General features: G+C 46.7%; 1 protein-coding gene across 1 annotated transcript in view; it reads right to left on the reverse strand.

Annotated features, from left to right (window-relative positions):
• Positions 1–14,359, reverse strand: part of SPTBN5 (spectrin beta, non-erythrocytic 5) — a 93,930-nt gene that overhangs the window by 77,428 nt on the left and 2,143 nt on the right. Inside the window, 10 exon segments of the mRNA XM_078151642.1 lie at positions 1,152–1,304; positions 2,073–2,273; positions 3,041–3,180; positions 4,329–4,461; positions 5,141–5,163; positions 7,960–8,302; positions 8,726–8,926; positions 10,657–10,810; positions 11,554–11,786; positions 12,654–12,792. Of these exon segments, the coding sequence (XP_078007768.1) occupies positions 1,152–1,304; positions 2,073–2,273; positions 3,041–3,180; positions 4,329–4,461; positions 5,141–5,163; positions 7,960–8,302; positions 8,726–8,926; positions 10,657–10,810; positions 11,554–11,786; positions 12,654–12,792 (1,720 nt within the window).

Genomic DNA, 14,359 nt, shown 5'->3' on the forward strand with positions numbered 1-14,359 from the left:
GGGAATGGACCAGAAGCCCCCCCCCCCCCCCCCCGATCTGTGGTTACTCAAGGACAAAATCACCAACAAGAACCTTCGGGATGTTGGCACCAGAGGTGAAGAACAGCAGGAATCAGAGATTCACAGATTTAGATCAGGGAGGGTACATATAAGGGTAGCTACCAGAGGTGTCAAACTCAGTGCCCACAGCCCCCAGAGTTCTCCAGTGCTTCCAACAGATTAAAATGTAATTTAACAAAATAAGTTTAAAAACCAATACAATATAATGTAGATAATGTTCATTTGTGGTTTTCTAAGCCAATATTCAGCCCACAGGGATCTGTTTCTATTTGAGTTTGACCTCCTGGGGCTAGTTCAGTCCCCTCATTTTACAGATAGTAAATAGAGGTCAGGAGACATGAAGGGCCTTACTAGCAGCCAAACTAGGATTTGAATCAGGTCCTCTGACTTCAAATACAATGAGAAGAATACTAAATTTGGAGTCAGGGGACTTGGGTTCAAATCCCAGGTCTGCCACTGTGTGTATATGTATGTGTATGTGTGACAGAGAAAGACAGAGAGAGACAGAGACAGAGGGAGAGCTGGGATTTGAACCACCGCCTGTGTATATGACCTTGGGTAAATGACTTAATCTGGAAGTGAAGAGGATTGAGGGCAGAGGAGACAGTCATGATGAGGTGGAAGAGCGGGGGCTTAAATACTCAGGAAACCTCTGTACTTGAGCCAGTCCCAAGAGCTGATTGTTAAATTTTCAGTTTGAGCATTTACACCTTAGAAATGGGCAGATGCTACAAATTAGGGCTGGATTTGTGGTTTTATTGATTGTCTAGACCAGCAGTGTCAAACTCAGAAAGGGATCCCTGTAGACCTCATAGTGACTTAGAAAACCACAAATTGACATTATCTATGTTGTATTTTTATTTATTTTGTTAAACATTTCTCAATAACATTTTAATCTGTTTCTACTGCACTAGAGTTTTGTTAGCTGCTTAAGGCCCACAAGCTTTGAATTTGACCCTGATTTGATCTAACCTCAAGAAAGTGTCAGAAAATATGCTGATAATGCAGATTAAATTTGAAAATGTGAACTGAGCTTTTTTTTTTTTTGAAAGCTGGTGGTTAAACATTTACCAGCATGCCCATGGCTATACCTCAAATTTATTCCTGTCGACCTCCACGTTCTCAGCCTGGGGGTTCAGGGTCTGGAACAACACTGTCTGGTCGTCTAGCCAGGACTGGAGTTCTCCACAAGAGTCATAGAAGCAGAACAAGGTGGACATTTCTTCTAGCTGGGTCCTGCGATGCTAAAGACAGAAAGGTCCAGGATGCCTCAGGATGAAGGTGGAGGCGCCCGGCAGAGAGGATGGAGAAGCTGACAACCAGCTCTCTCTAGGCATCTGAGTGGAGGTCAGATGGGAGGAATCAGTTGTTTCTCAGGTCCTCAGCCCTACTTCTCCTTGAGTCTTATGGTTCAAGGACCCAGCCCCTCTCCCAGAACTTCACGCTTCCCCAGGCTTCCTGCTGTGCAGAACTGGATAGTCTGAGGGTTGTAGATGCTGAAGAATGAAGGGGGGGGGCCATTCACACAGCTGTTGGACCAGCAGTTCTCAAAGTTTTTGGTCTCAGGGTCTCTTAAAAATTACTGAGTTCTTGATGGACTCTAAGTGCAAATTAAAGCACAATTTTCCCACTTTATTTTTTTTTTTGCAACATGGATAACATGGAATTTGTTTTGCATAATTTCATATGTAGAACTGATATATTGCTTTCCTTCTCAATGGGTGGGGGAAGGTCTGGAGAGGGAAGAGAATTCAGAACTCAAAATTTTAAAAAAGAATATTTAAAATAAATAATAAATTAAAAATAACATTTGAAAATTGAGTTCTTCAGAGATTTTTGATTGTTTATGTGGGTTATATCTATTGATACTTACCATGTTAGAAATTAAAATATTTTAGCATTATAATGAGAACAGTTTTGACCTTGAAGCAACTCAGAAGGTGTCTCAGAGACCCAGGTTTTGAGAACTACTGTTTCAGAGGTGGCACTTTCCAAAGACATAAATCAAATACCTGTGCCAAGGCCTGTACGCCCTGGTACTCCTGGTTCAGGTGGTCCTGGGTCTTGTGGATTGTTTCAGGGTAAAAATGAATATCTAGCTCCAATGGGCTAGTGATCTCCTGGGTACCCCAGCAGACAGATCTCCATGCGGGCATCTGCCTGGTTCCCTGGTTCTTTGGTCTTTCACATAAGGGGTTCATCAGTGATGCCACCTGTGATGACAGAGGGCTAATGTGATCAGTGACCAGCTTCCCCAAAATAATGAAGTTTCATGTGTGAGTGCATGTGTATAGTAGATAGAAGACCAGTCTTTTTTTAAAGTTAATTTAATTTGTTTTCAATTAACAAGCCTTTATTTCCCCCTTCAATCCATCCCACCCCTCTCTCCCAACTGAATAAAAAGGAAAAAAGAAAACAAATACCCATAGTCAAATACTCATACTCATAATATCTCTTATGCCAGGTCAGGAATTTTGTCTCTCAGAATGAGGTTGGGTTGGGTTCTTTTGTTTGTTTTTTGAGACTTGGCTTCCTTCTGTGGCCCAGAGCAGAAGTGCAGTGTCACCCATGGACCTAATTCCACTGCTGACTGGTACGTCCCTGGCATGTCAGATGGCCTGGCTCCTGAGGGCTTACCCATATTGGTGCCAGACTTAAAGCAGACTGACCAAATGGGCTTTTGCCCTGCTGTAGCTCAGAATCCTGAGCTCAAGGGATCCTCCAGTCTCAGCCTCCCCAGTGTGGGCAGAGCCACGAGAGAAACACATCAAAGCTCTGGTGTCCGTCAACAGTCGGCATGAGCCCATGAGTAGCTCCTACATTTCTAGTCTGTGCCAGACAAGGAGGCCTGATCTCAAAAACAAACAAAAAACCCCAACCTCCTTCTGTGAGACAAACATTTCTAGAAATGACCCAAAAGGGAAGTCGCTTGGCTCGATTATGGGTATCTGGGCACAGAATGAGGTTTCTGAAGCAGTACCTGGGGAGGTTCAAGCTCGGTGACGTAGCTTATTGGCACTTCTGCCTGGCAACCTTCCAGGTCCTTCAGCCTCCAGGTGGAAGGACTCGTCTTGGCAACCAGCTCCAGGATTTCTCCCCGGATCCAGGTGAGGTTCTCCCCTGTAGAGAGGAGTGATCTGAGTGTAGCATGGGGTGGAGGGAGGAGGAGAAGCTGAGAGCCAGTAGCCCCCTTTTCAGTCAATCTAATCATCGATAAGTATTTAATGAACACTGACTATGTACCCAACAGTACTGGGTCCTGAAGTGAGAACATGCAGCACAAGTGTTGCATGTGGTCCTTGCCCTGGACACTACAGTCTTTCTTAGTTAGGGGTTGGGAGCTTGTAGCTGCCTCAGTTTCCCTTTGCTCAGTGCTCTGGCTATTCCTGGCAACTGGTGTAGAGGGAAAGTAGTGGATATGAATCAACCAAACAACAAGAATATGTTAGGGACCTACTATGTGCCACAAACTGTGCTAAGGAATGGGGATATGAATTCAGAAATGAGACATTCACTGCCCTCGTGGGGAGGGGGAACTTACATTCTACCAGAAAAACCACATGTACACATATAAGTATGGACCCAAAAAATGCAAAATAAATTGAGTTGGGGGAGAGTCTCCCTAGCCCTTACCACACTGCCTGGCATATAGTAGGCACTTAATCAATGTTGATTGATTGATAGTAGCTGGCGGGGGGGGGGGGGGGGGGGGGGGGGGGGGGGGGGGGATGATGACAGGCCTCTCGTGGGAGGCCATGCTTGACTTGAGTTTTGAAGGAAGTTAGAGATGAGCATTTCTTTTTTTTTGGTGGGGGAGTGGGGCGTGAGGCAATAAGGGATAAGTGACTTGCCCAAGGTCATACAGCTACTAAGTGTCAAGTATTGAGGCCAAATTTGAACTCAGGTCCTCCTGACTTCAGGGCCAGTGCTCTATCCACTGTGCCACCTAGCTGTCCCGGGATGAGCATTTCTAAGGACTGGGGAAACACCCCAGTCAGGTTTTTGCCCTTAGATGGTGTGAGAGATGGGTTATGGGCTTCTTTGGGGCCATTGGAGACATCATACTTTTCCAGTCTCCAAAGTGTCTAATGGTACCCCACACACACACACTGTCCCCCAAGCTCCAGGGGCAGCAGAGACATGTGAGCCTTAGGCAAGGTCAGGCAGAGGGGTTAAAGGGAAGGCTGTTTTTCTACCCACACTTTGCCAACCAGATGGGGAAGGAGCCCATGGTACCCCTCAGAGCCCCATTCTTCAACCCTGGGTACCTCTGTATGTGAAACGCATCCTGACCCAGAGCTGATGGCTAGCCACTGCTGAGGCTGCTGAGTTCTGTAGCCAGCCCTGGGACCTCCTAGCTCCATCACCATCCATCTGACTCCAGTCTTCCTGGTTCTCCACCTGGAGGAGGGGATAGCTCCGATCAGAGCTCCAGATAGGCTTCTTGTCACTCCTCCTGGGCTGAAAGCCGTGGAGAAGTCTCCCCTCCCTTCTCCTCTCCTCCCTCCCCTCCCATTCATATTCTCTCTCTCTCTCTCTCTCTCTCTCTCTCTCTCTCTCTCTCTCTCTCTCTCTCCTCTCTCTCTCTCTCTCTCTCTCTCTCCATCCCTTACCCAGAAGATTGGTTGTACAGAAATTCTGAACAAAGTGAGGCTCTGAAGTGGATGAGGTGAGGGGCTACGGACTATAAGTAATTGGGCAAAGCCCCCCCTAAAAAAAAACTCAGAGCAGCTAGTTGGCCTAGTGGATAGAACCTTGGACTGGGAGTCACAAAGGTTCAAATCCTACCTCTGACATGAGCTGTGTTAACTTGTCTAAGCCTCAGTTTCCTCATCTGTAAGATAAAGGAGCTTAGACAAAATAACCTCAACGGTGGTTTTTAGCTCTAAATCTTTGATCCTGTTATATGTGTCTACTCTGTGCCTAGCAAAACATCGAACACTTTGGGGATAATAAATTAAGTACTTAAGCAGAGTGGAGAGAATTGGGCTTTGGTCCCAGGCACTGGTATCTGATGGGGAGGGGCTTAGGCTTTCTCCTCCTGCCTGGCTTGGAAATTCTCTACTGACCCTCAACGCACCTGGACCAGCAGGTCCATTGGTCCTGGACAACAGACCAGTAAGATCCTGTTGATTTCCCACCTGTCTCTTAGGGCTATCTATGAGAAGTCATGGACCAAATTCTCAGGGAATGGGCGGTGGTCAGACTATCCTCTGTGCTGCCTGTCACTGAGGTCAGTCTTTCTCCTATCCCCAATAAAATTTGCTCTGGGTATAGGAATTCCTAGTTGTGGCTTTCAGTATAAAGTATAGTGCTGACCCAGAAGGAACTTACAAACTTTTTGTGGGAAGTAAGCCATGCACATGGTGCCATTCGTGCACAGAGTGCCAAGCCTGAGTCAGGAAGACATCTTTCTGAGTCCAAAATCCAGCCTCAGACACTTTCTAGCTGTGTGACCCTAGGCAAGTCACTTAATCCTGTTTGCCTCAGTTTCCTCATCTGTAAAATGAGCTGGAGAAGAAAATGGCAAACCACTCCAGTATCTTTGCCAAGAAAACCCCAAACAGGGTCACAAAGAGTTGGACGTGACTAAAAAAAAATGACTGAATGGTAATAACAAAAAAATGGGAGTAATAGTAGCACCTACCTCATATGGTTGTCATGAGGATCAAGTGAGATAAAGTGTTTAGCAAACCTTAAAATGTTACATCAATATTTGCGAGAGTTTTTTTTTTTTTTAGCATAGGGAGCTCTCAGTGAGGAAATTACATCCTCCAATGCAGATCAGCACCTGCTTTGCAACCTGTTGTCTTAGAGACTTACCTGGAGCACTAAGAAGTTAAGTGACGTGCTTAGAGTCACAGTCAGGATGTGTCAGAGGCAGAACTTGAACCCAGGTCTTCCTGACTCCAAGGTGAACTCTCTATTCATTCTACCATGCTGCCTCTCATACGATATAAACGTCAACTGTTATCATTATTATTATTTGTAGTAGTAGTAGTAGTAGTAGTAGTAGTAGTAGTAGTAGTGATGGTGGTGGTGGTGGTTGTGGTGGCAGTAATGGTGGTAGTAGTAGTAGTAATAGTAGTAGTAGTGGTGGCAGTAGTAGTGGTGGTGGTAGTAGTGGTGGTGATAGTAGTAGTTGTGGTTGTGATCATTGTCATGGTCTTCTGTGGTGATCACTGAAAGAGGCTCAGATGGGCCACTGTGGCATAATACAGTATGAGGAGAGTTTGTAAAGACCCAAGGGGGCTTTTGAGCAAAACTATAGTTTCAGAGAAAGGGGCTTAAAGAAAATAACATGAACCGGTTTCAACTGAAAAAAAAAATCTTAAAAGCAAAGACAAGACAAAAGGGAAAGCAAGGGAAGAGAGCTGCAGGTATTCCAGCATGTGCTGGTGATGGGAAGCTTAATTCTGGGAAACTGAGGCTCCTGAGTGTCCATAGTCATGAAGATTCAGATAAGGTGGCCTTTGTGACCCCCCAAAATATCCTTATTTCTTTACATATATGTGTGTGTGTGTGTGTGTGTGTGTGTATTTTTTTAGGTAATTCGGGTTAAGTGACTTGCCTAGGGTCACACAGCTAGTTAAGTGTTAAGTGTTTGGTCTGAGGCCGGATTTAAACTCAGGTTTTCCTGACCTCAGGGCCGGTGCTCTATGCACTGTGCCACCTAGCTGCCCCCAAAATATCCTTATTTCCCAGAGACCTAGCAATCGATAGCAGTGGTTCTCAAACTTTTTGATCTCAGAACCCCTTTATACTCTTAAAAAAATTACTGAGGGCCCACCCCAAGAGCTTCTTCGAGATCTGATCTCCTCCGAGGGCAGGGACTGTCTTTTGCCTCCTTTTGTTCGTCTGGTGCTTACTACAGTGTTTGGTACATCATAAGTGCTTTATGAATGTTTATTGATTGACCAAAGCATCTTAGTAATATTATGAAAATAGCTTTGACCTGGGGGATCACCTGAAAGGATCTCAGGAACCTGTATGACACTTGGAGAACTGCTGACCCAAAGGAGAAGACTCAGTCTAGGCCTCAAAGGGGAAACAAGGTGGACCTTCAAGAATAGTGAGTTCGAAGGTCATAGGAGCAGCGTGTTAGAGCTTGTAGGGACGCTGGAGTCATTGAGTCCAAGGCCCTCATTTTACTAATGAGAAGGCTGGATGGAAGCCCTAGGTTTCTTGAGTCCAAATTCAATGCTCTATAAGGTATGAGAAAATAATTAATAACCATTAATAACTCACATGCACATAGGCCTTTAAGGTTTGCATGCTTTCATTTGTAAGAAAGATGAAGTTTTCATTACCTTCATTTTAGAGGTGAAACTAAGAAACTAAGGAAGATGGAGGTTAGGTGAGTTGCCCAGGGTCACACAGCTAATAAGTGTCTGTGGTGGAATGTGAACTTGAGTCTTCCTTGAGTCAGAAGAAGATTAATAAAAGAATCATGTTTCAATTGTTTCTGGAACTAAAGGATTATTGATTTAGAACTAGAAGTGACTTTAGAGATGATCTAGTCCAACCCAACCATTTTGCAGATAAGGAAACTGAGGCTCAGAGAGGGGAGGTGATTTTCCCAGTCTCACAAAGGTAATCAATAGCAGATCCTAGGTCCTCTAACTTGAGACAGCCAAGTGGCACAGTGGATAGAGTGCTGGGCCTAGAGTTAGGAAGACCTGAGTTCAAATCTGGCCTCAGACACTTACTAAGTGGTGTGACCCTTGGCAAGTCACTTAACCCTGTTCGCCTCAGTGCCTCATCTATAAAATGAGCTAGAGAAGGAAATGGCAAACCACTCCCGTATCTCTGCCAAGGAACCCCCAAATGGGGTCAGGAAGAGTCGGACACGACTGACATGACTGAACAGCGACAATCTCTAAATTCAAATCAGTTCACTCCATTCCATTAGGCGGCTCCATCGCTCTGGGATCACTTCCCAGTCCTCCCTGGGGCTGGGGAGTGGGAGTCCAGTCTTTGGTCTGATCCTCGGCTCATCCTGTTTCCCCCCTCTCACCAGGGCCAGGTTGATTACCATGAGTGGGGCCTGGGTGGCCGCAGTCTGCGCTTTCTCCTCCAGCCGTCTCACCTCCAGCCCACAGGCCCACACTTCTCTCTCCAGTCGCTGGTGACGCTGGAGCAGGACCGCCACGCCAGCCCCGTCCTTCCCGCAGTCCTCACTGGCCAACAGGGACTGCTGCTCCTGCAGCCACGATTCTACCTCGCCCACATCTGCAAAATACTAGGGTGGGGGGAACCCGAAACGTGGAGGAAGACATTTTCTCCAGGGCCACCAAGGTGGAAGAGGTGCTTCCTTATGGTGGAATGGTTCTTTCCCAGGGGCCCACCTACTTTTGCCTTGCAGGAGGATGCCAGCCCCAGGGTTGTTCTGCCATAGCAACCTTTTTCCTAAGGTCTTCCTTCTCTCACCTCTGTGCTCCCTCCCTGGAACTGGGAGGTCTGGCACTGTTGGCCACACTATTGGATGGTTGCTCCATCTCCTGGACTGCACCTAAGGTTGACTATTCTCTATTCAGCGTAGCCCAATACAATTTCCTCTGGCACAAGAGTTCTTAGTGACAGCTTGGATTCAAGGATAGCAATTGGGAAAGAGAGATGCATGGCTCCCACCCTTCCTTCCCATCCTTTCTCCAAAGCCTTGTACCTGCTTGATGAGCAGAGCGGCCTGCAGACGGGCCAGGAGCTTTGCCATCTTGTCTCGGAGATGCCGCCATTGACCATGGATGGCCTCTGCCCGATCCCGTGGGTCTGGCTGGCCTGGGTGGCCCTGGGGGCTCAGCTCCTTAGCCTTCCTGGTGATTTCCATGCACACCGCTTGGTGGGAGCTGACTTCAGTCTCCAGGGCCTGACCAAGCAGAGGAGACAACCCAGAAGTGAAAAGTCAGATGATGTCATGGGGGAGGGAGGAAGGAGAAGAGATGAGGGCCTGGTGGAAGAGGGGGAAAGTACTGCTGCTAACCATGATCCTAACGATGTTTGGAAGATCTAGCACTTAACCACTCATCTGTAAAATGGGAGTGATGATAGCTCCAACATCAAGGTTGGTGTGAGGAGCAAATGAGATAATGTAAAATACTTTGCAAACTTTAAAGTGCTGGCTATCATTATTGTTATTTTAATAATAACTAGTACTAATAACAATTCATATCCACATAACAATCTAAGGTTTGTAATGTGTATAGGGAAGACTGTCATATGGCTTGAAGGGAGGCAGAATAGATATCTCCAGCCTCTTCTCCCCCCACTCTTCTTCCTGCCACAGGGGGAGTGGAAAGCCCCCATTCTGCTCTCCTCAGAGAGAGGGGCTCCAGGGCTAGAATTATATCTATCTGTTCCCTTAAATACTGTTAGTTTAGGGATAATATGATCAGGTTTCATCTAACTTCTGATCACTCTGTCGTTATTGGGGGGAAGGAGGACCCCAAGCTCTATATTCAGGGTTTGACTCCTTTCCCATCAAATAATGAATACAGGGAATAGCAAAGAAAATAGCATTTATCCAAATTGTAGCAAACTAGTAATCAGAGAAGGCATAGGGGCAGCTAGGGGGCACAGTGGATAGAGCACAGGGTCTGGAGTCAGGAAGACCTGAGTTCAAATCTGCCTTCAGACACTGACTAGCTGTGTGACCCTGGGCAAGTCACTTAATCCTGTTTGCCCCAGTTTCCTCTTCTATAAAAATGAGCCAGAGAAGAAAATGGCAAACCATTTCAGTATCTTTGCAAAGAAAACCCTAAATGGGGTCAGGGAGAGTCTGAAGTGACTGAAATGACTGAAAAACATAGGAGAATATATACCAGATGATATGGAGCAAAGGAGCTTTCCTACAGGGATCAAGGTAACAACAGCTCAGCCTAAGGAGAGAAACTCCTTGCATAATGTAGTGGGTAACAAGCTGGGAACAGGGACATGATGGAGGCTGCCCGCTCTTCTCCCGTTGGCTTCCTCCCAGAATCTCTTCCTTCAGCACCCTGAAGTGGGGTTGGCCTCTTCCATCTTCTCTCTGGCAGCTGGAAGCCAGAAGTGGCCACAGTGACTCAACAGTTGGAGAATCCTGAAGCTTAAGGAGTCCCAAAGAGGACCGGCCAAGAACTGAGGCTCTCTCCTCTCACCAGCTCTGCCCTGCCCCTCACACAGGGCAGGGCTTTCATCTCCATCAATAAGGGTAGAGTTCCGTACCAATGAGCCTTGGGACCTGGGTTACATTCTCTTTGTCCCATTTGATCCTCATACCTGCTATTTATTATTACCACCATTTTACAGATAAGGAAACTGAGGTACAAAGAGGTTAGTTAGGTGACTTGCCCAGGGTCACACAGCTAGTAAGTATCTCAGGTGGACTTTGAACTCAGGTCTTCTTGATTCCTGGTCTAGTAGTCTATCCCCTATATCACCGTGCCTTTCAGGGGCAGAGGCATGAGGGACAAGGGATTACTGTGCTGGGAAGGGAAGGAGGCAGGAAGAAAAAGAAGGTGAAAGGAGGGGCAGGGTCCACAGTGGGAGAAGAAGAGAGGGGAGGAAAGAGGAGAGATTAAGGAAGTGCAGGGGACCATGGGTAGAGGCTACTGCAAGCACCTTGTATTTCCACAGAGTTGCTGTGATGTGGCCCAGGTCCCAGCCCAAGGAAGCCGCCTGAGTTAGCTGTAACCTCTCTCGGAGCCAGGATTCCTCTTCCTCACAGCTGTTCAGGAACTCAGCCTGCTGTAGAGCCTGCTCCAGCAGAGCCCGCCTGGGAGAAAGACCAGTCCAGGGGGCTTAGGAGGCAGCAGTCGTAATAATAACAATAACCATAATAATGATAGCTAACATTTATATAATAACATTCCAAGGTTTGTAAAACACTTTATGTATAATTTGAAGTATGGCCTATGATTATCTCATTTTACAGATGAGTCACTTGAGACAGAGAAAGGTTAAAGGGCGTGGCCATGGTTACACAGCTAGTAAATACCTGAGGCAAAATTTGAACTCAGGTCTTCCCGCCTCGAGGTCTAGAGCGCTAGCCGCCTAGCTGGCAATAGAGAGAATGGAGCCCCCTATGTGGACGGGAGCAGTCCCACCCATCCTCAGAAAGGTCGCTTTCTCTTGTTGAAGCCCTTGGAGAAGGGGAGGGAAGTACCAGGGGAGCAGAGAGAGTCGAGGGAGAGATGCTTAGGGCATGGACGTTGGTTCGAGTAGGGTGGCGTGGTCCTCAGAGTCCCAGGACAACTTTAGATGAGAAATAAGGAGTTCAGAAACTGGTCAAGAATGTGACAGGGTGGGGTTGTTGACCATGACATCAGGGAGGCGATGCTTGATGTGCAGTCGAATTGGATTTGAGTGAGGGAGGGCTGTGCAAAGTCACCAGCCTCGCCTTCACCTCCAGAGCCATCTGGATCCGGTGGCCAGACATGGAGATGGCCCTGGATGCAGCGGGGGGACCTTGGCCTTAACAGGTCTCAGCAGGGGAAGGGGTGGAGAACGGGTTCTCACCGGGCTCTGACGAGTACCATCAAGCTCTGGTAGACCTGTGACAAGCCCCAGGCTCGGATCTGCAGCCCGTCCAGATGGGTGCCTGTAACGGCGCTCAGCTCTGTGGTCCTTTGGATAAGGTGGCTCACAGGAGCACTGTGGGAGGAGACTCGGGCCTCCAGCAGCTCGTGTCTCTGCAGAAGCTCTACCACCTCTGCCAGATGCTGCCCACAGATGGAAGAACTTGCCAGCACCTGGGGCCAGAGAACCACGGTCAGTGCAGTGCCCATCACGCGGCTCCCAGTCCCCACTGCTGCCCCCAGGGTTCAGTGCCTTGGGTAGGTGATGCACCCATACTGAAGTGAGGACCAGTGAGTGTCCCTGGGGCCAATGCTGTAGACAGCACCATATGTGGGGTGATATCCTGGAGTAATAATAATTAATAATAATAACAATAGCTAATACTTATTCAAGGTATTTCAAAAGTCTTAATGCTGTTTTTTAAGCTTTATTAGCTAAAAGTGCTATATTAGTATCTTTTATATTTTTAGTTTAGGTATGACATTAATACTGTTGTGGATTTATTGGGGTTTGGTATTTTAAGCTTTATTAGCTTAAAAGTGTACTAAGACCTTTGGAACACCCTGTATATTATGTTAAGGTTTGTAAAGCACTTTATGTGTATTATCTCATTTGATCCTTACAGCAAACCTATAAGGTAGGTCCTGTTGTTATTCCCATTTTAAAGATGAGGAAACCGAGGCACAGCAGGGTTAAATGACTTTCTAGAGTTTCATAGCTGGTGTCTTGAGACAGGTTTTGAACTCGAGTCTTCCTGCCCCTTAATTCAGTGCCCTAGATTTTGTTGTTTATTTGTTTTCAGTCAAGTGTGACTCTTTGTAACCCCTTTTGGGGTTTTCTTGGCAAAGATCCTGAAGTCCTCTAGCTCATTTTACAGATGAGGAAACTGAGGCAAATGGGGATAAGTGACTTGCCCAGGGTCACAGAACTAGTAAGTGTCTGAGGCCAGATTTGAATTCAAGTCTTCCTGACTCTAGGCCCAGCACCACCTAGCTGCCCAAATACCACGGACCCAGTGGGCTACAGTCCTTGGATACGACCTGTAGTTCCTTCAGCTCTTCATCAGCAGCGTCAACTTCTTGAAGCAGCCCCAATGCCACCCGACAGCTTGCCAGATGTTCCCTCCTTTCATGAAGCCCTCCGAGGAGCCGCTCCCAGCGCTGAGAGATCTCCTTCTGCCTGGGGAGGATACAGGAGGAGGGATGGGGGCAGACGAAGCCATCTGGGCCCGAAGCTACATACAGGAGTGGAGAGGGCCTGGTGTAGTCTGCTGGTAGCTTTAAGGACTCTGGGAATGGCCACCCCAAAGTCAGAGGAGCTTCACCCCTGATTTTGTGCCCCTTGCAATGGCTACATCAAGTCCTCCTCTGTAAATCGAGGATTAGAATCAGATGAGTCCTTAGAGACAAAGGCCCAGAGATGTTAAATAATTTGGCTGAGGTCACACAGCAGTAGCAAAACTGGGATGCCAACATCAGGTCATTCCCCCTACCCCAGTCCCCCAGACCAAACCTTTCTTATTTCTACCTAGGTCATTTTCTCACCTGCCGTCTTGCATCATGTCCTGGATGTCTTCATTCTATCAGCTCTAGAACGCCTCTCCTGGGTCCCAGCTGTCTGATAAGGGTCTCACCTGGCCTGCTTCACCTAAGGGTGAATCCCCTACTCCATCCCACCCCCTTCCAATTCTGGAACCATAAGCAAACTTGTACTGCCACCATTCTTGGAAAGGACGTACTACTTTGCTGCCTTATCACCAAACCTATAACTTTCCAAACCAAAAACGCCCTTCCCTGCCACTAATCACCTATATGCCTATATGTGTTATGTTCTCCTTATTAGAAATGAGGACAGGGCCCATTTCTGCTCTTTTTTTTTTTTTTGCTTTTTTAGTGAGGCAATCAGGGTTAAGTGACTTGCCCAGGGTCACACAGCTAGTAAGCGTCAAGTGTCTGAGGCTGGATTTGACCTCAGGTTCCCCTGACTCCAAGGCCCAGAGCTCTATCCACTGCACTACCTTTTTATTTTTTTAAATTCCCCTATGGCTTAGCATATAGTAAGCCTTTATTTAACAAATACTTTTTTCCTTTCTTTCATTGGCTTATTCATTCATTCACTACAGCAGAGATAAGATCAGGGATGGATTAGACAATGCAGATAGAGAGGTCCTACTGGTCTACACCTGCCTTAGGGTTCTTATTTGCCAGCTAGTGTGTGCTGAGGAATCTCATCCAGAGGCAGAGTGGTCCTAGCCACCATGCATACAATTTACCCTGTGTCCTAGGCCCTCATTTCTGGGCCTTCTCACCAAATATGCCCTTCCTCTAAGGTGGGGGGGTTCATAACTTGAGCTCTGTGAACTTGATTTTTAAAAATATCTTGATAACTGTATTTTTAATATAATTGGTTTCCTCTGTATTTCTATATATTTTATTTTGTGGATAGAGTGCTGGACCTGGAGTCAGGAAGATATGAGTTCAAATCTGACCTCAGACACTTACTAGCTGTGTGACCCTGAGCAGGTCACTTAACCTCTGTTTGCCTCAGTTTCCTTACCTGTAAAATAGAGATAATAATAGTACCTACCTCCCAGGGTAGTTGTGAGGATCAAATGAACAATAATTGTAAAGTGCTCTTTGTAGTGCCTGGCATACAGTAAGCACTCTATAAATGTTAGCTACTGTTATTAGCTAGCTGTTATTGAGAAGGGTCCATAAGCTTCACCCAGACTACTCAAGGGGAATAT

Source organism: Phascolarctos cinereus, unplaced genomic scaffold (genome assembly GCF_003287225.1).
Source record: "Phascolarctos cinereus isolate Bilbo 61053 unplaced genomic scaffold, phaCin_HiC Scaffold_3;HRSCAF=262, whole genome shotgun sequence".
Lineage (NCBI taxonomy): Eukaryota > Metazoa > Chordata > Mammalia > Diprotodontia > Phascolarctidae > Phascolarctos > Phascolarctos cinereus.